The 21133-nt window shown below is 51.3% G+C and overlaps 9 protein-coding genes across 9 annotated transcripts in view; 4 read left to right on the forward strand and 5 right to left on the reverse strand.

The window, feature by feature from the left end:
• Positions 1-193: 193 nt before the first annotated feature.
• On the forward strand, positions 194-1944 carry MGYG_01849 (NADP-specific glutamate dehydrogenase; the record flags this gene model as incomplete). The annotated part of the gene is made up of 6 exons (XM_003177738.1): positions 194-239; positions 331-461; positions 528-609; positions 672-734; positions 811-1097; positions 1168-1944. 6 exons carry the CDS (start codon positions 194-196, stop codon positions 1942-1944), a joined length of 1386 nt encoding a protein of 461 aa, XP_003177786.1.
• Positions 1945-3090: 1146 nt separating this feature from the next.
• MGYG_01850 (hypothetical protein) lies at positions 3091-4031 on the reverse strand (the record flags this gene model as incomplete). Its single annotated transcript, XM_003177739.1, has 2 exons — positions 3091-3691; positions 3817-4031. 2 exons carry the CDS (start codon positions 4029-4031, stop codon positions 3091-3093), a joined length of 816 nt encoding a protein of 271 aa, XP_003177787.1.
• A 275-nt stretch (positions 4032-4306) lies between these two features.
• MGYG_01851 (hypothetical protein) lies at positions 4307-5209 on the forward strand (the record flags this gene model as incomplete). Its single annotated transcript, XM_003177740.1, has 2 exons — positions 4307-5088; positions 5158-5209. 2 exons carry the CDS (start codon positions 4307-4309, stop codon positions 5207-5209), a joined length of 834 nt encoding a protein of 277 aa, XP_003177788.1.
• Positions 5210-7680: 2471 nt separating this feature from the next.
• Positions 7681-10813, forward strand: MGYG_01852 (hypothetical protein; the record flags this gene model as incomplete). The annotated part of the gene is made up of 5 exons (XM_003177741.1): positions 7681-7845; positions 7916-8047; positions 8140-8608; positions 8694-9855; positions 9916-10813. The coding sequence occupies 5 exons, from the start codon at positions 7681-7683 to the stop codon at positions 10811-10813; spliced, it is 2826 nt and encodes a 941-aa protein (XP_003177789.1).
• A 592-nt stretch (positions 10814-11405) lies between these two features.
• On the reverse strand, positions 11406-14223 carry MGYG_01853 (ribonucleoside-diphosphate reductase large subunit; the record flags this gene model as incomplete). Its single annotated transcript, XM_003177742.1, has 4 exons — positions 11406-11449; positions 11511-12970; positions 13028-13968; positions 14056-14223. The coding sequence occupies 4 exons, from the start codon at positions 14221-14223 to the stop codon at positions 11406-11408; spliced, it is 2613 nt and encodes an 870-aa protein (XP_003177790.1).
• Positions 14224-15022: 799 nt separating this feature from the next.
• MGYG_01854 (hypothetical protein) lies at positions 15023-15602 on the reverse strand (the record flags this gene model as incomplete). The annotated part of the gene is made up of 3 exons (XM_003177743.1): positions 15023-15264; positions 15348-15496; positions 15565-15602. 3 exons carry the CDS (start codon positions 15600-15602, stop codon positions 15023-15025), a joined length of 429 nt encoding a protein of 142 aa, XP_003177791.1.
• A 523-nt stretch (positions 15603-16125) lies between these two features.
• MGYG_01855 (Aim12p) lies at positions 16126-16895 on the reverse strand (the record flags this gene model as incomplete). Its single annotated transcript, XM_003177744.1, has 2 exons — positions 16126-16781; positions 16856-16895. 2 exons carry the CDS (start codon positions 16893-16895, stop codon positions 16126-16128), a joined length of 696 nt encoding a protein of 231 aa, XP_003177792.1.
• Positions 16896-18105: 1210 nt separating this feature from the next.
• Positions 18106-19470, reverse strand: MGYG_01856 (hypothetical protein; the record flags this gene model as incomplete). Its single annotated transcript, XM_003177745.1, has 2 exons — positions 18106-19378; positions 19460-19470. The coding sequence occupies 2 exons, from the start codon at positions 19468-19470 to the stop codon at positions 18106-18108; spliced, it is 1284 nt and encodes a 427-aa protein (XP_003177793.1).
• An 816-nt stretch (positions 19471-20286) lies between these two features.
• MGYG_01857 (folylpolyglutamate synthase) overlaps positions 20287-21133 on the forward strand; it is a gene marked incomplete at both ends in the record, with an annotated part of 1328 nt that continues 481 nt past the window's right edge. Inside the window, one exon of the mRNA XM_003177746.1 lies at positions 20287-21079. Within this exon, the coding sequence (XP_003177794.1) occupies positions 20287-21079 (793 nt within the window). The remainder of the gene's footprint in view (positions 21080-21133) is intronic.

The following is a 21133-nucleotide window of genomic DNA, read 5'->3' on the forward strand; positions in this document are numbered from 1 at the left end:
TTACCTGCTGCTATCTCACCTTTGCCCATCGAATTCACCTTTGCCCATCGAATATCCCTTGGTTGTTATCTCCTTAGCTTCTTGCTGTCTTATCAAGCTCATCGCTAGTTGCCGATACAGCGACGATCGCCACGCTGCTAGAAACTCGAGGAACTCCTATTCAACAGCAACGGAACAGAGATAAGGAATAAAGATGTCCAACTTGCCCATGGAGCCGGAGTTCGAGCAGGCCTATAAAGGTTAGTGTGGATATGATGGATGACTTTACCCTGAGTCGATCCTGGTGGATGAAGGATTGAAGCTGGTATTCTAACAAGGTCATATATATAGAGCTTGCCTGGACGCTCGAGAACTCGACCATCTTCCAAAAGCATCCGGAATACAGGAAGGCATTGCTTGTTGCCTCTATTCCAGAGCGAATAATCCAGTTCCGTGTCACATGGGAAGATGACAAGGGCCAGGTAGGTTGATGCCAATTGATACGCATGAGGGAAGGGAGGAAAGGTGCTGACAGGCTGGTGGTATAGCTGCAAGTCAACCGGGGCTACCGAGTGCAGTTCAACTCGGCCTTGGGTCCGTACAAGGGCGGCCTGCGATTTCATCCAACAGGTGAGACGCTATCCCACTTGCTCTCATTGGGGGGACATATACGCTAACATTGGTCTGTGCAGTGAACTTGTCCATCTTGAAATTCCTGGGTTTCGAGCAGATCTTCAAGAATGCTCTTACAGGCCGTATGCGCTCCACTCAATGATATTTTTTCTGGCGTCAAACGAGAGAGGCTGGGCTAATATGATATGTATATGACAGTGAACATGGGCGGTGGCAAAGGAGGCGCCGACTTCGATCCAAAGGGAAAATCAGACAACGAGATTCGGAAGTTCTGCAGTGCTTTCATGATGGAGCTAAGCAAGCACATTGGCGCTGACGTTGATGTGCCTGCTGGTGATATCGGAGTTGGCGGTCGTGAGATCGGGTTCCTCTTCGGCGCATACAAAAGACAGAGACACATCTGGGAAGGTGTGCTGACCGGAAAGGGAAACAGCTGGGGAGGAAGCTTGATCCGACCAGAGGCAACTGGATACGGCCTTGTTTATGTGAGTCTCCTGCCCTGGATTGGCTAGTGTCATGAGCTATGGTTGCTAACAAGGTAATGCTGCTCTGTAGTATGTCCAGCATATGATCAAGCACGCCACGAATGGCATGGAAAGCTTCGCAGGCAAACGAGTAACTATATCTGGATCCGGAAACGTAGCTCAATATGCCGCCCTCAAGGTCATCGAGTTTGGCGGCACAGTCGTCTCTCTTAGCGACAGCAAGGGCAGTTTTATAGTCCGGGATGGTGAGAATTCCTCCATCACACCGGAGGAGATCCGCTTGATCATGGCACTCAAGGACGAGAGGAAGCCGCTATCCGGAATCGCCAGCCATGAGGCTTTTGCCAACCGATGCGAGTACATCGAGGGTGCAAGACCATGGGTTCACGTTGGCAAGGTGGATGTTGTGCTTCCATGCGCGACTCAAAACGAAATCTCAGGTGAAGAGGCCAAAGTGCTTGTTGCCAACGGTGCACGCTTTATCGCCGAAGGATCTAACATGGGCTGCACGTTGGACGCCATCGAACACTTCGAGGCGCACAGAAATGAGCATAAGCGTGATCAGGGCGCAGTGTGGTACGCGCCCGGAAAAGCAGCAAATGCGGGAGGAGTGGCAGTGAGCGGATTGGAGATGGCTCAGAACTCCCAGAGACTGACATGGAGCGCAGAGGAAGTGGACGGGAAGTTGCAGGCAATCATGAAGGAATGTTTTGAGACTGGATTACGGACAGCAAAGGAGTACACGGAGGTGGATGATGACAAGCTTCCTTCACTGGTAGCAGGAAGCAACATTGCCGGTTTCATCAAAGTATCTGAAGCCATGCGAGACCACGGTGATTGGTTCTGAACAAAAAAGTAGAGGCATCCTCCTTATGCTTCCTTGTTGTTACAACTTTCGGCGGTTTCTGTTGGCGTTGTTGGCGTTCTGGTGTTAATCATCCATTTGATCCCCCCTCAGTTTCCACGCCATGGTTTCCCTTTGTCTTGGGCTGGGTATCTGACATGCAGGTTCCTTGATTTTCTTTCCCCATATGCATGGAATGGGCATATCAAGATTGGACTCAAAAGATGTCATATGGTCCTTGCCTGAGTGCAACACAGAACTGCACATGTACAACATATCCATCGAGGTACCAAATTTTATTCCCATTGCTTTTTATTTTTATTTTTTATATTCCTGTTTCTTTTGGCGAATAATATTAAGCGACACTGATGACATGTTCTATTTTGAGTCCAAGTTTTCTTCTTCTCTCTGTCCCTTGTGTTTTTTTGACGGAGGTTTGCAGGGCATTTTGTTAGGGCGTATAGGAATCCCACGGCTGGTTCACCGTGCATGAAGTAAACGAGCGTGCAGGGCAGGAATTGATCGGTCGTAAAATAAGTATCGTCCTAACCGTATATATACCGGCAGTCGCTGTCAGCGCTCGCTCCGAGATACGAGGGCGTAAAATTACGCGCTGGATGGCGAGGGCCAGCGTCTTGGATGAGACTGGCCAGCTCAGCCTTGGACATGGGCTTGCGTGGATTTCTCTGGGAGTGGAGCAGGGCGGGATGAACTCCGTAAATGACGGCTGTCAGAGCAGCAGCCAGATCTTGACAGCCATATTATTGAGGTTGACGCAGGAGTTGTTATAGATGAAGCTGGTGAAGTTGGAGCAGTTGAAGAGATGTAGTAGCAGATGCCGAAAGGGGAAAGGCGGTGAAGCAAACGTCTGACGTTCAACTTCGACTTCGACTTCGACTTTGCTTCTTCCTCACGACGTCGATGAGATCGATGACGAGATGAGATGAGATGCGATGCAGCAGGATGACGACAGAGGAAAGAGAGAAGCGAATTGAAGAGACGACTGGCGCATGTCGGAATCCACCTCTGAGCTGCTAGAACGTGGCACAGGGAGAGAGGGAGGGAGGGAAATGGCGGCCAGCACACACATACAGACGATACGCATACACAGCAGGCCTTTGAGACGCCCGGCTGCTCAAGTGTTGGGCTTCAAGGCGCCCGATTTCTTGGTTGAGGCCCCTGTTCGCCTGCCTGGTTCATGATCTTCTCGGTCTCTGGTCTCTGGCCTCTGGTTCCGAATCTCCATCGCCACGAACTCGCACCAAGAGCCAGAGAGACCGCCAGAGATAGCCAGAACAGTCTCTTATCCTCCACGTAAGAAACGAAAATAGCCTCCAAAACAGGGACTCCACGATAAGAAAATGCAAACCCACATTTAAGTCGAGGGACTCGCGGTGGACGGTGGTCTTTCGTGATGTTATTGGCAGGCCTGCGAGATGAGTGGCTTGCAGCGCGGATGCTGAGTGGATGACGGTGCAGGAACATATTCTTACAAAGTGATATGCGGCCGATCCGGGTTTCAGAACATCCTAAAAAATCCCCTTTGCAGGATCTTTTCTCCCTAACGCTGACTTTGCCCTCTTGCTCAGCAGTCGCACCAGCCTGCTCCTTCCACACACACACCGCCAGCCATCCCGCCGTAAGCAACGTAAAAATATGACGCGAGGAAATTCTCCTCCAGCTGTGCTTACCGAGTGCAGAGCAATTAGACCAGCAGGAGAGACAGGAGGGACGACTTGAGGCAGTCTCTCTGTATCATTTATCAGCCAGCGGAGACCGCCATGTCAGCCGCCTTCTCTTGGGACGGTGGCGGCTAGTCAGGAAGCGGGCAAGGCTCAGGGGTTAGAAAGCGAAAAAAAAAGGCTCTTCTCGTACATCAGGCACACTTCCAGGGGCTGTGGCCAGTAAGCATCGGCGCAGGGCTCGTTTGCTCTGCCTCGATGCTTTGTTGGCGCTGTGGGAAGCCGTCGTTGCTCAAGGGCCATATTAGCCTTCCAAAAAATCCCTTTATCTACCCTGCCCTCTCCCGCTCCTCGTCCTCCCTTTTCTTCCTTTCCTTCCTCTCTCTCTCTCTTGTTCATCACCGACATTCTCTCGTACCAAGCTATTCTCTCTCTCTTTTTCAGAGCAGCTTGATTCTTGCGACACAGCATTCCTTTTGGTGTCCTTGACTCTCGTCCGTCTCTACTCACTCTCTCAACTCTTTGCCTGGAGCATTGTGTTCATTTTGAATCGCTTGGTCCGATTCTCACCCTGACTTCCCTGAACATACAAACCGCCTATACAGCTCACTCTTTGGCTGTCCCTCGTCGAACGAGATACTCTCACATACAATAAACCCAAAAAACAACCAACAACCGTCGAAATGGCTCCTCAGTTCTTCAAGGCTCTGACCGTCGCTACGGCTCTCGGCGCCACTCTCGCGGCCGCTCTTCCGCTCCAGCAGAAGCCCACCGTCTGGCACACGACCACCACCGTCATTGTCAAGACCATCACCAAGACCGCTACCGTCACCGGCGCCCCAGGACCTGACTACACTGTCCCTCCAGCCTACACCACTCCTGTTGCTCCAACCGTTCCAAGCAACACTCCAGAGGAGCCCAAGTACACTCCGGTTCCTTCGGCCCCAGCCTCGTCTTCCAACACCTACAGTGCTCCTGCTGAGCCTACGTCGAGCTCTGCTCCTGCTCCTCCGCCACCACCACCAACCACCACCCCTACTCCTGCTCCGGAGCCAACGACCCCCACCACTCCTCCACCACCTCCACCAACTACCACTCCACCACCACCACCACCACCGGTCAGCACTCCTCCAGCTACCAAGCCACCAGTCATCAGCGTTCCACCACTTGGTGGCGGCGGCAGCACCTACACCGGCCCCTGTGGCGCTGGATCTCCATGTCTCGGTGAAATCACTTTCTACGACGGTGGTCTCGGTGCTTGCGGTACCAACATCGACACTAACGGAGAGGATGCCATTGCTCTTCCAATTGACCTCATGGGACCTCTCAGCAACACCAACCCATACTGTGGAATGCAGGTCCAGATCTCCTACAAGGGTAAGACCGCCACTGCTACCGTCAAGGACAAGTGTGCCGGATGTACCGGAAACAACATCGACATGACCCGCTTCCTCTTCTACAAGTTGTAAGTTATCCCTCGCCTCCTTTCAAATATTCATAATAAAATACGACGATTCACTAACTCTTTTAATAGCGGTGTTGAGGCTGACGGTCGTATCCACGATGTTGAATGGCACTTCATCTAAGCTGATATCCTATCCGTCACGGGTACTGATATAGTTTCCAGTTGCTTTGCCTCTTTTTCGACAGTTTCTTTGTACATCTAGCAATTTGTTTGCTTATTCCCCATGAAACCGACGTCTTCGAGCTCTTTTTTCTTCATATTCTTCATGGCGAGAAAGGTCTGGGGATAGCATAGCATTCGTTTCTTTTGCACTGTTTCTCATGGGACGGGATGGGGTTATCGGGGGAATTCAGGCTTGGAGATTCTTCATCACTCGCTTCTTTTTTTTTTTCACTTCGTTCCTGGTTTGCAGTCTCCTTATCTCAAGGACACTCACTCTCAGGCCCTCTTCTCTTTTTCTCTTCTATACCATCCTGTCTACGAACACCTTTTTTACCATTCGTCCAGCCGATTGCAGCAATTCTGCATGATTTCCATTCACATCTTGACCTTTTCGACCTTTTTTCCCACTTCTCTGCACAAAATGTTTTCTGTTCCTGTTTATGGAACCCAGATAGAATGGATTACGACAAACACGAAATCTACTTTATGACTTTTCTTCGCTTTTTTTTTTTCACTTCTCCCTCGAGTCAAGTCATCCAGCTGATCCATTCCGTCTGTCGCTTCCTGTCACCTTCGTTCGTGTGGAATAGAACTTGCTCATCATCAAATTTCCTCTGTTTACCATCATATCATCGTCACTCGTTTTAGAGCCGCTGTTTCTCCTACTCCGTACTCTGTAACCAGGCCGTCGTCTGCTTCAATAAGCGGTTTAAGCGGTTTAAGCATCCGCGTAGTCAGTCGGACGGACATCTTTATATCAACATCAACGACATCACCAACGACATCACACGAGCAGCCCTAGAGGCAGCCCGTGACAAGGGGAATAGCTGTGAATACAGTTGTCTGCTCGGAGGATTACTACCTATCGCATCCAGAGTATCCCTACTCCCTGGCAAAGACGCTCGTGGCGTGCATGCAGCATATGTACTATGTTTACATGTATGTTTATATGTATGCCCTTGATTAAAGCCCATCAACTATCACCAAGCTACAGGTTAAGACTTCGGCTTCAGGCACAGATTGAGCATGATGTTCTGCACATCACTCTTATATTGTCGGCCGGGTTGACATCTATCTTGTCCCCTCCTGCTTGCTTTAGCTACTGGACTAGCTACCTAGGTATGCTGCTTGTTCGCCGAAGCTGTCGACGGCGGTGTCAGTTCTACGGAGCACTCCCTGCGGATCAGTCTGTTTCACTGAACCAAACGAAGAGATAAACATAACTACCTAGACCTAGATACGATCCCCCAGACAAGACGGCTGCGATCGTGATCTTCTCTTTTCTTCCCACAGCAGCGAGACGGGGGACGGGGGCGGGCGGGTGAGCGGACGAACCGCGCGAATCAAGGCCACAGGAAAACCCAGCAGCAGCAGCAATATAAATGGCACGGCTTCGGTGAGAGCGAGCGCCACGTATCACGAAACGGGTCGAGGCTGAAATTGACAAACTGCGCCGGGCCTAAGGAGACAAGAGGAGATGGGATCGACCTCCAGGCGCAGACTGGACGAGATCGCCTCTTCGCCAACTTGGACTGGACGGCCGGGCGAACCCACGGCCTTGCTTTTTGAGGACTTGGGCCCTTTCTTTTCCCTTGCAACCCTCTCCACCGAGCGTCTCCATCGCTATCGCACTACCTGCAGACTAACGTGTCTGGGCAGCAGGCTAGCTGGGGAGCCGAGGACTGGAAAGGACGCTGGGTGGCTGTCTGGCCGGCTGCTGCTGCACCTCATGATGGGTGAGGAGGAGACCGTCCATGGAGGAGGAGGAGTCGATACGGGGTTTTTACGCCGCTGGTGCGAGGGAAGGCGAGAGCAGTTTATAATAACTTCTACGGCGCTCATTTAACCACCTCAGCTCGTTCGTGCTGTTGACGGCTTCGGATCCTTCTTCTGGGGCACTACGTACTGGCTACGGGATACTGTTTACGGAGTACTGGCCGCTCTGTGTTTCTGTGCTACGTTTCCTCGACGGGGTGGAGGGCATCCTCTTTGTTTAGCTAGGAGGCGGGCGTTTTGCTTCTTCCAGGGGAGTTTGATAGACAGACGGCGGATGCGCGCGCACGCATGTGAGTTGTGTCTATTATACGGGGCCATCGAGTCAGATTCGCCTGCTTTGACCCTTTGCCGTCTGGCTCTCGATCTCGTCGTCTCCTCCTCCCCATATTATAATCAACTAGTTCGTTCATGTCTGCGTTTTCTCTGCCGGCCTCGTTTTTCCCATCTCGCAACCTTCTTTTGCTATAACCTTCTTTTTCTCCTTCCCTTTCGTCCATTCTTCCAACCGCCTTTTTCTTCTCTCTCTTCTCTTTCTTCTTCGTTCTTCTCTTCTCGCACTCATTCCTTCAATTCTTCGACGCTTCTTCTCTGTTGCTCTCCTCTGGTTTGATGCATGGACGGGGTCGATGTTGAGGCCGCTACGGTGAGCAGAGAATGGACGTCGAACTAGATCATGGGCACGGCCACGGGATGGTCGCGTTCGTCGTCACCCTGCTCATGGTGGTGCTGTCCGGCGTCTCTGTTGCTCTTCGACTGGCGTCTCGATTCTATCTGCGGCAGGCCGTGAATCGTCGTGATTGTTTGATTGTGGTGGCATGGGTAAGTTGTGGCCATACTTAATTATACACATGTTTGTATCTTCTTGCGCTGCTAACATGAGCATGTCTAGATAACCGCATTTGGGCTGTCCTTCTCGATCCTCTACGGGACCTCCAAAGGGCTCGGGATCGAGTTGGAATCTATCCCCTCGGAACTAAGGCCGCAGCTGAAGAAAGCGCTATATGCATTCTCAGTCCTTTACGTACGTTCTATCATTTTCTTCCATGTCCCGATATCCCGGGATTCTCAGCCTCCTCAACCGCTAACCTGGGTCCTTTTCATTGCATTAAAAAGAATCCTACTATGATGTTGACCAAGACATCGGTGCTGCTATACTATCTCGAGAGTATAACTAAAACCCGCGCCTTTCGCTGGGCTGCCTATGCGACTCTTTTCGTCGTTAACGCTGCCGGCCTGGCTCTGCTCTTTGTCAACATCTTTCGCTGCAAGCCCATCCGCTCGGTGTACACTTACCCGGCCATCAAGGATACGGTTTGCATCAACTTCGTTGACCTCAATCTAGCATCTGTCCCCCTCAATGTTGTGACAGATTTCGCTATCCTTGTCCTACCTCTGCCTGTTATCACGCAGATGGCGATGCCATTTAGTCACAGGACCGCGATCATTCTTATGTTCACTGCCGCCACCTTAGTCACCACGATTACTCTGGTTCGCACTGCAATGCTGCAGCATGCACATATCGCCCAAGTCCAGGTCAAGGAAGCTATACACTGGCACGGCATAGACGAAAACGAATTCCCCTGTATGTTACCCTGCGTTATCTGCAACTCTTCTTTCATTTCCCGATGATTTGAGACAACTAACCAAAGCCATATTGATATCATCAGGGCATGCATCGGAATCATTCATGTGGTCAGCTGTTGAGGTGAATGTTGGTATTATCTGTACCTGTGTTCCCATGCTGAAACAGCTGGTCAGCCGACTCTTAGTCAAATTCTTTGGGAACTCCCACAGATCTGCCTCACGCAGAGACATCAAGGAGAAAGCGCCAATGAGGGGTTCTTACGATCGACGAACCTCCATGACTCCCCCACCTCTCGTTATCGCGGAGAATAGGCGATCATGCAGTCCTGATTCAGCCTACAGTGATATGGATTCCCAGGGTGGTTTCAGGGAGTCTAGGACTAAGAGATACCATTTCCACCATCTCAGCCAAGACAGCTTCCATGACAGAGGCGCTGTTAAGCCAAAGAGGACAAAAAGCATGTTGGAATTGACCAATAAGGAAGCACTGCCCTTTTTAACTGCGATAACCTTCCTGCTCTTTCTATGGGGATTCGGATACGGCCTTCTCAATACCGTCAACTTCCGCTTCTTAATTGAAGCAAAGGCAAGTTATGCCAAAGCCATAGGCTTACATGCTGCATACTTTGCAGGCTATGTCATCGGACCAGCGGCGGCTGGCTTGCTCTTGAAGAAGTCTACCTTCAAACTCACCTTTATTGTTGGACTGTGTCTTTATGCCTGCGGCATTTTCATTTCGTGGACTTCTGCAGTGCTTCAATCCTTTGAAACCTATGTCTTTTCAAATGTCGTTACCGGCGCTGGCATGGCTATTGTCCAGACCACGTCTCACCCTTTCCTTGCCCTTTGTGGACCGCAGGAATACGCAGAAATGCGCCTTAACATTGCCCTTGGCTTCCAGTCAATCGGTAGCGTAATATCATCGATACTGGCCAAGAAGGCATTTTCGCTTAGGGAGATTGATGCCCACGATCTTGTGCAAATGAAGTGGGCTTACTTTGCCATGGCTCTTCTTCACATTATCCTAGCCATTGCGATGCATTACCTCTCCCTCCCGGAGGCCAACGATAATCAGCTCGCAGACCTCGCACGCCAGCGCCAAATGGCCAACTCAGCGAAGATATATGATGTCCGTGTCGTCTGGGTTACACTTGGGTTGGCCGTTTTTGCCCAGTTCCTCTTTGTCGGTGGTTCAGAAGGTATCAACGTACACTTCAGGAAGCTCGCTAGACAGACTAGAATCAAGTAAGTCTTCACAAACACAACTCATATTGCCATAACTGCATCCTAACTTCTTCCTTATAGAAATGTCACGTCTTTTGAATCTCAAGCATTTGGTTTTGCGCTCTTCGCCATTGGGCGGTTCGCAACTGTTGGCGTGCAATTAGTCGCGAAACCACGCACCATCCTTTTAATTCTCTATCTTGGTCTCATCGGCTGCACCGTAGCAGCAGTGACCATACACGGCCGACTTGCCATGGTCGGGGCCTTAGGCACATATTTCTTCGGCAGCGGCATTTACGGCCTCACCTTCGCCATTGCCCTGCGCGGCATGGGCCATCATACCAAAGCTGCTTCCGCATTGCTAACGGCAGCAGTCTCTGGCGGTGCAGTATTTACTTGTATCCAACGATCCGTCGCCACCAGCCGAGGAGTCCAGTTCTCCTTCGTTGTTCCTGCTGTTCTATTCACCGTCTGCTTGGTCTTCCCGATCTACCTAAACACCTTCGCCCTAGCAAAGAGACATACGGACCCTACCCTAAAAAACCACCGGGCAAGAGGCACTAGTGTCGCATTCCATCCTACCCAAGATAACCGCGGAGAGGGATTCGCTGTCCCAGAGTCAATATTTCCTTCTCAAGAAACTATCGCACGAGTCGTTCAGAAGTCGCAGGATCGAACCTCAGCTTACATATCTACGTCACCTGTACAATCACCAAAGCGTCCAAAGGGCCATTACCGCGGTGGCCTAATGCACAGCTTATCGTCCTGGCATGCGTCGTTGAGATCCCCTACTTCAGATAGGGCGTCCTACGGCGAACCAAGTCGGTCGTCGGGCAGGTGGGACAGCAGTCCCAAGTCCGAGAGGAGATGGCCGCCTAGCTCGTCTGCTCCTCCGCTCGAGATGGACGAGGTAGATGCACGAGAAAACTCAGAGAACTATTATTATCGTGCAGGAGAGATATATAAAGATATCAGATGATCGCAATTGGCATTTAGCGCGGCGCATTTTGCATACTTTCTCTTTCACGAGTTTCTTTTTTCTTGCCCAGAAATCTGTTCCTCCCTCCTTTTTTTTTCCCCTTCTAGCATTGAAATGTATATACCCTGCATCCTTCTTTTTGTATAAGCTGGTCATTGGGAGTTGATAGTCAGGATTTTTACATCTGTCATCGATGTATAAACCAGGCGTGCATACCTCAAATCTAGTTAGCACGATGTACAGCATGACCGTTAGGTTGCTTTGATAGCCTTGTTTTTTAGTTAATATCATAATAATTGGCAAGCTGGACATTCTAGATACGGTGTAGATAAAAACGTATAACAAGTAGGAGGTATAAGGGCCGAGACATGCTGAATCGACAATCCAATCCAATCGAGATATAGGAAGGGTAACAAAGGAAAACATTATATTTGACATTAACTTATCCATCTGACTCGTAGACAACATGAAGGAAACCGAGAAACCATGCAAAGGGGAAGGGAAATAGAACGATTGGTTAAAGGACGGCAGGCATGTGTAGCGTACGTAGCATACGCCTTTGTAGAGATCTTCGCGTTAGTTAGTTGAACGTCTAGCCACTGCACATCACACACTCTTCTTTGTTCTCAATGCTGCCTATAAAATAATTAGCTTTAATGCTGGATGAAGCAGTCACATGAAATTGGTAATAACTTACAGGCAAGGACTTTTTGCGAGTAAATGTCTGCCTCTGTCTGAGCATCGTCCTTTTCCTCCTTTGATTCCGGTTCGCTTTCCTTCTCTGGTGATTTGTCTTCAGGAGTGGTGTTTGAGGTTGACGACACAGGGGTTCTAGATTCCTCATCCGGTGCGGTCTTTTTAGAAACAGGGCCTGCAACTGCCTGCTGTGTTCCATCGTACATGGGACGTGGGACGGCGGAGTAAGAGCCTCCTGAGACGGCGGTGCCAACGCGCTTCCTCGCCGATGCATTTGTGCGTGCAACGTTAGTGTCAACGATCTTGAGTTGCTCCTGGTCCACGGTGAATTGAATCGGAGCGGATGCGGCCATGGTACGGAGGTAGTACATGCCGGTCTTGAGACCGAGCTTCCAGCCGGCAAAGTGCATACTGGTAATCTTTCCCATAGTAGGCTCTTTCAAGTGGATGTTGAGGGATTGAGACTGATCGATGAAGGCACCTCGATCAGCAGCCATTTGAACAATGGTACGCTGGGAAATTTCCCAAACAGTCTTGTACAGCGCCTTGATGTCTGCTGGAATGTTAGGGACGTTTTGGATAGAGCCACCGTCAGCGATGATACGATTCTTCATGTTGTCGGACCACAGGCCAAGGTCGACAAGGTCCTTGAGAAGCCATGGGTTGACGACTTGGAACTCTCCCGCAAGTACACGGCGTGAGTAGATGTTGGAGGTGTAGGGTTCAAAACACTCGTTGAAGCCGAGAATCTGACTGGTGCTGGCAGTTGGCATGGGTGCAAGCAGCAAACTGTTACGGACACCATGCTTGGAGATATCGGATTTGAGAGAATCCCAGTCCCACAGGTCAGTTGGTGTCACGTTCCACATATCATATTGAAGGATACCCTGAGATACAGGAGAACCTTCATACGAGGAGTATGGGCCATCGGCCTTGGCAAGCTCACACGATGCGGTCAACGCGGCATGGTAAAGAGTCTCAAAGATTTGAATGTTCAAAAGCTTGGCTTCAGGTGAGTCAAAGGGCAGTCGGAGAGCGAGGAAAGCATCAGCAAGACCCTGGACACCGACGGCAATGGGACGGTGACGGAAGTTGCTTCGTCGTGCCTCCTCGACGGGATAATGGTTCCCATCTATGATTCGGTTCAAGTTCCTGACAACAACCTGAGTCACTTCATGGAGTTTGCCAAAATCGTATTCACCACGAACAGCATCCACAAAGGTAGGAAGGGCAATGGATGCCAAGTTGCAAACTGCAACCTCATCTGGCGCAGTGTATTCAACGATCTCTGTGCAAAGGTTTGAGCTACGGATAGTACCAAGGTTCTTCTGATTGCTCTTTCGGTTGCAGGAATCCTTGTAAAGCATGAAGGGGTTTCCGGTCTCCGTCTGGGCTTCAAGAATGGCGTACCACAGCTTCTGGGCCTTAATGGTTGATCGGCCTCGACCATCCTTCTCGTATCTAGAATGGGTTAGCGATACTAGATCAAAGGAATTCTGGGACGCGGAGAGCACTTACTTTTCGTACAAAGCCTCAAACTCTTCTCCATAGACATCAGCCAAGCCAGGAGCCTCATTAGGGCAGAAAAGAGTCCAATCGCCGTTCTTTTCAACTCGCTTCATGAACAGATCGGGAGTCCACAAGGCCAAGAAGAGATCACGAGCACGGACTTCTTCCTTTCCATGGTTCTTGCGAAGGTCAAGGAATTCGAAGATATCGGCGTGCCATGGCTCCAAGTAGATAGCAAAGGCACCCGGACGCTTGTTTCCGCCCTGGTCAACATATCTGGCAGTGTTGTTGAACACACGAAGCATAGGGACGATTCCGTTAGAGGAGCCATTGGTACCAGCAATATAGGATCCGGTGGCACGGATACGGTGAACGTTAAGCCCAATTCCTCCGGCAGTCTTTGAGATCAAAGCACATGTCTTCAGCGTGTCGTAGATACCTTCGATACTGTCCTCCTTCATATCAATAAGGAAGCAAGAAGCCATTTGCGGCTGTGGGGTTCCGGCGTTGAAGAGAGTAGGAGAAGCATGGGTGAAGTATTTCTGGGACATGAGATTGTATGTCTCAATTACTTTCTCAACGTCCTCGCCATGGATACCGACAGCAACTCGCATTATCATATGCTGTGGTCGTTCAGCAACTTTGCCGTTGGTCCTGAGCAAGTATGATCTTTCGAGTGTCTTGAAGCCGAAGTACTGGTAGTTAAAGTCACGGTCGTATACAATAGCCGAGTTGAGTTCTTCAGCGTGTTTCATGACAATCTCGCGAGTCTTCTCAGATATCATGGGAGCTGGACGGCCGTTCTTTGGGTTGACATAATGATACAGATCGTCTATGACGGACGAGAACTGCTTCTTGGTTTGTTTATGGAGGTTGGACACTGCTATTCTTGCAGCGAGGATGGCATAGTCTGGATGGGTCACGGTCATGTATGCAGCAGTTTCGGCAGCCTGTGAGGCTCTCGTCAGTTACTTTGCCATGGCTTAAGGGTGGGAGAGATGAATATAGGACGAGAAGAAAAAAGAACGTAAACGTACCAGGTTATCGAGCTCAACTGTGGTAACCCCCTGGTAAACACCGGAGATGACTCTCTGCGTGATAGCAGCAGCATCAACGTGCTCAGGATCGAGGCCATAGCAAAGTCTCGAGACGCGGGCAGTGATCTTATCGAACTGCACACGCTCCTTGCGGCCATCTAGTACCATGTTAGCACACATCTGAAGCCAAACACGGCTCTGCAAGGGGTCTTTGTCCATATACCTCTCTTATAAACGAACATCTTGCCGGTCGTGCTCTAACTCAATGTCGACAGCGGGGGACCGGGATGTAAGGACGAGGAGGAGTTTCTCCCTCCGAGTGTCTGATTGATAATGCTCCTTCTGTGCAAGACTGCCTTCTCTCTGAACCAGCAGACGTGGGCAGAGATGGATGGCTGTTGCGTTTGAATGTAGCTTTTTTTTGGTGTCAGGAAAAAGTGTCCAAGTTGCAGTTTTCGAAGCGCGAGAATTTTCCAATTTATAGAAAGCGACGCGTCTTGCTTCTTTGGGACGCGGTGAGACGGGGCAGAATAAGGGAGAAAAACGTGGTCACGTGATGATATCACCGCGATTTTTATTTTTATATTTTATTTTATTTTTTATTCTTTCTATTGTACATTTATTATTAAATTCTATTATGATGATGATGAACTTATCTGGTTTATTAAATAGACACGAAGGGAGAGAAAAATAGACAGCAGATGGTTGAAAGGGCTGGAGAGATCGATCGCGGTTAGTGGAGCTAAGGAGGCTGGACCTGATAAGAGACAAGATATACATCAAGGAAGGGAAGAATAAAGGATACACAGCACACATCACGACGCTTCTATTTGGCCAGCTAGGTAGGCTGTTACTATACAATATGGATGTGTGTGTACTGCATATTGGAAGAAATACGGAGGCGGAGAACAAGTATCAAATTTGATGCAAGAAAGAGGGCTGGGCAGCAAGATTGAAAAACAGCGCTTTACAGGGCAATAGCTCCGACAATGGCAACAACAAGAGCGACGAACATCGAGTCAGCCTTCTGGAGAGCGCCGACATTGTTTGGAGGGGCGGTGCTGGAGGGAGATGATCCCATGCCGGAGCTGGGGCTGGAGCCGGAGCCAGAAGTCGAAGTGGGAGAGACAACGGAGGTGGTCATGGAGCCGGTGCTGGAAGCAGTGTGAGATGGCGAGGAAGAAGAAGAGGAGGAGATGGGAGTGAGATCTAGAGGCGTCTGTTAGTTCTCTTCCGGCACTACCACAGACCGCAATGAGGGATTGCGGTATAACGTCGGGGATTCCACGTACGGATTTTGTATCCGGCCTCGCCGCAAGCATCCGTGAAGCCCTTCAGGGCCTCCTTGTAATCGTTTCCGCAAAGCTTCACAAGATCCTTATTGACCCGGGTGCTGCCATCACCGCAAAGAGTCTCAAAGTCACCGGGGTGTCCCTGGGTGCTGTTCATAGGCTTGTTAGCGCGGAACTCCGGCCAGCTCGCCCATCCGCGGGTAGAGGAACTACGTACTTGACTGCCCCGAGAAGACATGGAGGAGGGGAGGCCATGACAAGGCTGCAGAGGGCGAAGAAGAGAAAAACAAGGGCTGATTTGGCGAACATGACGGCGGTCGGTGGGTGTCAGGAGACTGTAAAAAAGGGGAAGAAAGAGGGAGAGATAGAGACAGATGTGCGTCGAGCGTGAGATGAAGCGAGAGACAGAGTAATGAGCGTGGTGAGCCGAACAGCTGAAAGCGAGCGAGCCTGAACGAGCGATGCCGGTGGTAGTGACGGTGGTTAAGGGAGAGAGAAAGCAAGAAGCGAGCGAGGGTTCTGTCCGTCCCTGGATGTTACTTTTTCCGTCTCGTCCCTGCCAAGCCGACCAGGGCGTTGTCAAACACGCTAGCTCTCGCCACTAAACATTCTACCCGCTGCCGCCAGGGCGCCGGCGCTGGTTGGCTGGCTGGCCCGGGCATGTCCATGTTGGGTGTCAGATTTCATTTCTGTCTGTGTCTATCTACATTATGGAAACACGGAGGGAGGACAGAGAAGACACATGTTGTACCACGGCGTACGGAGTAGTTACGTACTACTAAGAAGTCTTCCAATGCGCATCCTCCTTGCTGATGACAATCTCGGCCACCGGTAGCCGGTTGTCTACAATCTCACGCCCATTGACCAGGTCGTTCTCCCGTGCCCGTTTGTCGGCCTCTTCCTCGTCCTTTGCAATGCCTGCACGCACATGTCGCTTGATCAGTCTCTGCCTGGCAACCTCGAAATCCACCTCCACAAACCACAGCTCGTCTAGCAGCGCCGCTGCATCATTCCATGGCTTCTTGTTGAGCGCGAGATAGTTGCCTTCAAACAGCAGTATCCTAGCCGTGGGTGGGATAGGGATGTCGTTTTCTACAGGATCTTTGACGGCGTGGTCGAAGCTAGGCGCGTAGAGGACGGGGGAGCTGGTGGTCAGCGGGTCGCGCAGCGAATTTATGAGCACTATCAGGTTGGTTGGATCGAAGGTGAATGCTGCCCCGCGGCGGGCAAAGGCGATCACAGGATCAGGCATGGCCGATAGTTGGGCTCGTGTGAGGTGATAGCCATCCATAGCGATACAGGCTGCCACCGGTGATGGACTCATGGTGTTGAGCCGGTGGACGACAGCTGTTGCCAGCGAGGTCTTGCCCGAGCCAGGGATGCCGCTGATGCCCACCATGTAGCGCGCTGCCGGCTCCGTGGATTGAAAGGCCCCTACAATGAAGAATTTGTGTGAGCTCTCGAGGAATGTTCCAACTATTTGCTGCGCTTGATAGATGGAAGCATACCCCATACTTTCTGGGCCAAACGCTCGACCTGTTCGTCCATATTCGGCCTATCAAAGGGTTACGTGAAGATATACACTAATGCTGACCGCTCCTTTGGCCGTCAATAATGCTGGGATAGTATCTTGACGAAGACTCGTTTCTACTCTCGCGGAGCTCTTCCCTGGCGGCGGGACGGATGTCCACCGATTTTACGTAAGCACTACGCTCAAGCCGACGGATGTCTGCTCAACAGGAACATGACCACAAAGCGGATGACTAGCCCGGTACAACATCTGGTATAATATCGTTTATTAAAATCAGATTAACCTAGATGCGTGCGCTGCGGCCTGATGTGGGATCACAAAGAAAAGGAACCAAACAACGATACCCAATATATCTCAACCATTGGGCCATTTTGGCTGCTATCTAGGCCTTAAGGAGATACATAATAGCCATGGAAACGAGAGAACTATATTATGACAGGACCTATGAGCTCCCTGGCCATGCAACTGAAAGGCACCTGGATATATCCCCTCACAAAGCTGGCAAGGAAATTTAACGGCCTGAGGGGGCCAATCCCACTGACCCTTCTTAGCCCACTATCGTCCTAAGTAAGCTAGGGTAGTTGGTATGTTCTACTTTCCACCAAGGAAGGGGATCTATACACATTGAGGCAGTAGAAATACTGTGTTATAGGGCTCTTGACAATAAGCAGATGAACTTTCATGCATCTGCGTATATAAGGTTTTTATTGTGATGTAACGCATGCCTGGATACTATATACACAAAAACGGGTTACCCAAGCCTTTTTTAATCAAAAGCAGTCTTACTTTGGCTGCTGTCTTTGTTGACCGTCGATTGTAATAGTATGCAGAGTGGGGCGTCCCAGGATTTAAGCTTAACCAGCGCCGCGGGACTGGCAGACCCCGTGCGTTCCCCTCTCGCTGATGGTATTCATGGGACAAGGCTGAGGATTCAATGTGAATGATATTAGTGTAGAGAAGCGGCTGTAAAGTAAACTGGCTATAAAATCCGACGTCGCCTCCGAGACTGAATGTAAATAGGCCGCCATTTTTTAACAATAAGATAAGGCTACACGGTAATGTATATGGCCTTTATATCTAACCGGGAAGAAGGAAAGAGTCATAATGCGTAAAAAGTGTGGTAGTAAGTGAAAAGAGGCCAGCTCTTCCAACAGGGAGACAAGTAGAATTGGGATGTGCGGTCACTCGGCGTTTTGCTCACGGCTTAATTCACGATTTAGTTCGCGATTAAATGATGCGAGTTAGGCCAGCGGTCGCCCACCATTCATCTGGAATATCATCTCGTCTGCTTAGAAGGTTGAGGGTGTCGTGAAGTAGCTGTAGGCCGGCTGCTTCGTTTTCGAGAGTGAATGAAGAAGCAGTGGGTGCAAAACTATCAGTAGGGGTGTTGCTCTCAGACTGGGATTGCGTTGGGTTCTGTGTCTGTGTTGGCGTCTGCGATTGTGATTGTGATTGACTTCGGGGCTGACTTCGGCGCCTGTGGCTTCGAAGCCGTTCCAAGTCCTCTTCGGCCTCTGTGTCTGAATTTTCTGAGGAAGAGATATAATCGCAGTTTGCAGAAAAGGACGGGAATGGGTCAAACATTATATGCAGGCGTGAAGAGGTAGTGGAACCAAAAGACGAGCTAGGGGTGAGAGTCGTCGGGGCTGCGGTAGACGATCTAGAAGCAGAAGCAGAGGCCGATGCAGTGGCAGATGTGAAAGAGGAGTCTGCACTGGGAAGATGGTTGTCCAAGGGGATGGTGTTGAGCAGCCTAGCCCAGGAGTCTGACACATCTGGCGCTTCATCATCTGTAGACATGACAGACTCGGCCCGGGGTAAAGGCAGTGCAGGTACTATTGATGGCGAGTTCCGTGCGGTGGCTACAGAGCGGTGGCCCACGCGACGCAGAAGTGGCATACTGGCGTCCATGGTCCCCTCCGTGGTAGAAGAATCATCGGTCTCTAGGCTGTTAGTAAGGCCGGAGTCTTCAGGATGAGCTGGTGCAAACCGGGGCGAGTACGATGGCCGGTTTCGAAGAGTGTTGGGAGCGGCCAGCGGGAGAATGTCCTGGCCATGCATGTCTCTGGGAATCCTCATCCGTCGGCCAGGATAGGTGTAGTTGACGCTATCTCGCAGTAGCCGACGGCCTATCTCGCGACGGCTGAGACCTGCCGGTGACTCCGCGCTGTCTGGACCGCCTGTGCTGTGGTCCACCATCGGGTTTCTGGCGATGCGAGGGAGCGACGGGTCCCTCTCATAGCTGCGGTCCCGGTCGACTGTCCGGGCGGCAGCATCCAAGATCAGGTATCGGTCTCTCGGGTCAAGGACGGCGTTAGGGCGACGAGCAGCGTGCACCCTTCCGAATATTCTCCTGGGCTGCGGGTGCGGGCTGCGTCGAATCGAGGAGCGAGCGGCTGCAGTTGGGTCGGCCGGCGGTTTGGAACCAGCGTCTGCAGAGACGCGAACGCCTGACCCGGCACTGGGGCGCGAGCGAGACGCAGGAGGAGTGTAGTCGAGCCTGCCGGTCCGTTAGTATTCCTGATTAGACGCGGTTTTGGACTGTTTTCATTCGGTCCATGACAAGTGGTAAACAACTTACGGGATACCCATGATTGCACAGCAACGGCGAGTATTATGATTATGCGGGTAAAAAGGGCCGGAATGGAAGAAAGAAAGAAAGAAAATGCAGGTAGATCTCGAGATGCACGGCAGCAGGGGAGGTATACTGATATATTATGGGCCTGAAACCGAGTCGAGAGCGAGCAGGAAGTGAACTGGCGGCTGGCGACGAGCGAAGCTGAACTGGTGGTGGTTTTGTCGATCGATCGAGGTGTTACAGCGACGAGATACGAGGATGAAACGCGAGACGAGGAAGAATCTCAGCCACCACAACCAATAGCCACGCGGGACTAGCTGAAGGCAAAACAGGAGCAGGAGCTGAAGAGTTAGAAGAGTTAGAAGAATTAACAGAATGAGGCGCCGCTGGTCGAGTCGTGGATGGCTTTTGGCGAGAAGACTTAGCGAGTGAGTCTCAGCGAAGTCCTCCCTGTCGATAATTAGATGAAGTCGAGACAGCGAAGTCAAGCAGAGCGATTATCTTTGTCTGTGTCTATCTCTTCTACTTGATATCCTCTTTCTCTCTCTTTCTCGTCCTTTTCGTCTCTTCTTCTTCTTCTTCGACTTCGACTTCGACTTCGACTTCTCGAATAACACTTCACGTGACTAAGAGCCGCAAAAAGAAGCAAAAGAAGAAAAACCGAAAGAAAAGAAAGAAAAGAGAGAAAGACTCGAAGTTGAATTGAACAACGACGCAGAACTGCCTGACGACGAGGATCACGACGTGACGAGACACGAGACACGAGAGACGCAGGAGGAGATAGACAAACCAACAGCAAAAAAAGGAGGTCTAGCATGGGCATTGGCTGAATGATTGAACTTGGCCTTGCCCGCATATCCCGCCTGGTGCCGGCCAGCTCGCTTGCCTGGAAGGCCATTCACATCGCCGGCACCAACGGCAAAGGATCGATAGCTGGCTATCTGTCGTCGCTGCTGACCGCGGGCGGGCTTCGCTGCGGCTCGTTTACCTCGCCGCATCTGGTCGACCGCTGGGACTGCATCACCATCAACGAGCGCGCGGTGCAGGAGTCGCTCTTCCGCCATGTCGAGGAGCAGGTCAAGCAGCGGGACGCGAGCCTGGGAGTCGGCGCCACGGAGTTCGAGCTGCTGACGGCGACGGCCTTTGAGATCTTTCGGCAGGAACAAGTCGACGTGGGCGTCGTCGAGGTCGGCATGGGCGGCCGGCTGGACTCCACGAACATCCTGCCCAGCGAGAGCGTGCTGGTCTCGGTGATAGCCAACATCGGGCTCGACCACCAGGCCATCCTGGGCAGCACGCTGGCTGAGATTGCTGCTGAGAAGGCCGGGATCATGAAACCCGGGGTGCCGTGTGTCGTCGACGGAACAAACGAGGAGCAAGTCAAGGGCGTGATGCGGGAGCACGCGAGCAGGGCCAACACCACGGTCACCTTTGTCGAGCCGGACAGCATCATGGCTGCCCATCCACAGCTCCGGCAGCGATTCCACGACCTGGCAGCCCAGCCACATCAACGGTCGAACATCTCCTGTGCAGTTGCTGCCCTGGAACACGCCCTGCCACGGCTGCGGGCAAATCTGAAGCCCACCGATCTGCTCCCGTTTCTCCCTCTCAGCCCGCGTGCCGGTAGGCTGCAGCTCGTCGATCTGTGGCCCCTCATACCTCGCCGTGAAGGCCCCG

Source organism: Nannizzia gypsea, genomic scaffold (genome assembly GCF_000150975.2).
Source record: "Nannizzia gypsea CBS 118893 supercont1.1 genomic scaffold, whole genome shotgun sequence".
Classification (NCBI taxonomy): domain Eukaryota; kingdom Fungi; phylum Ascomycota; class Eurotiomycetes; order Onygenales; family Arthrodermataceae; genus Nannizzia; species Nannizzia gypsea.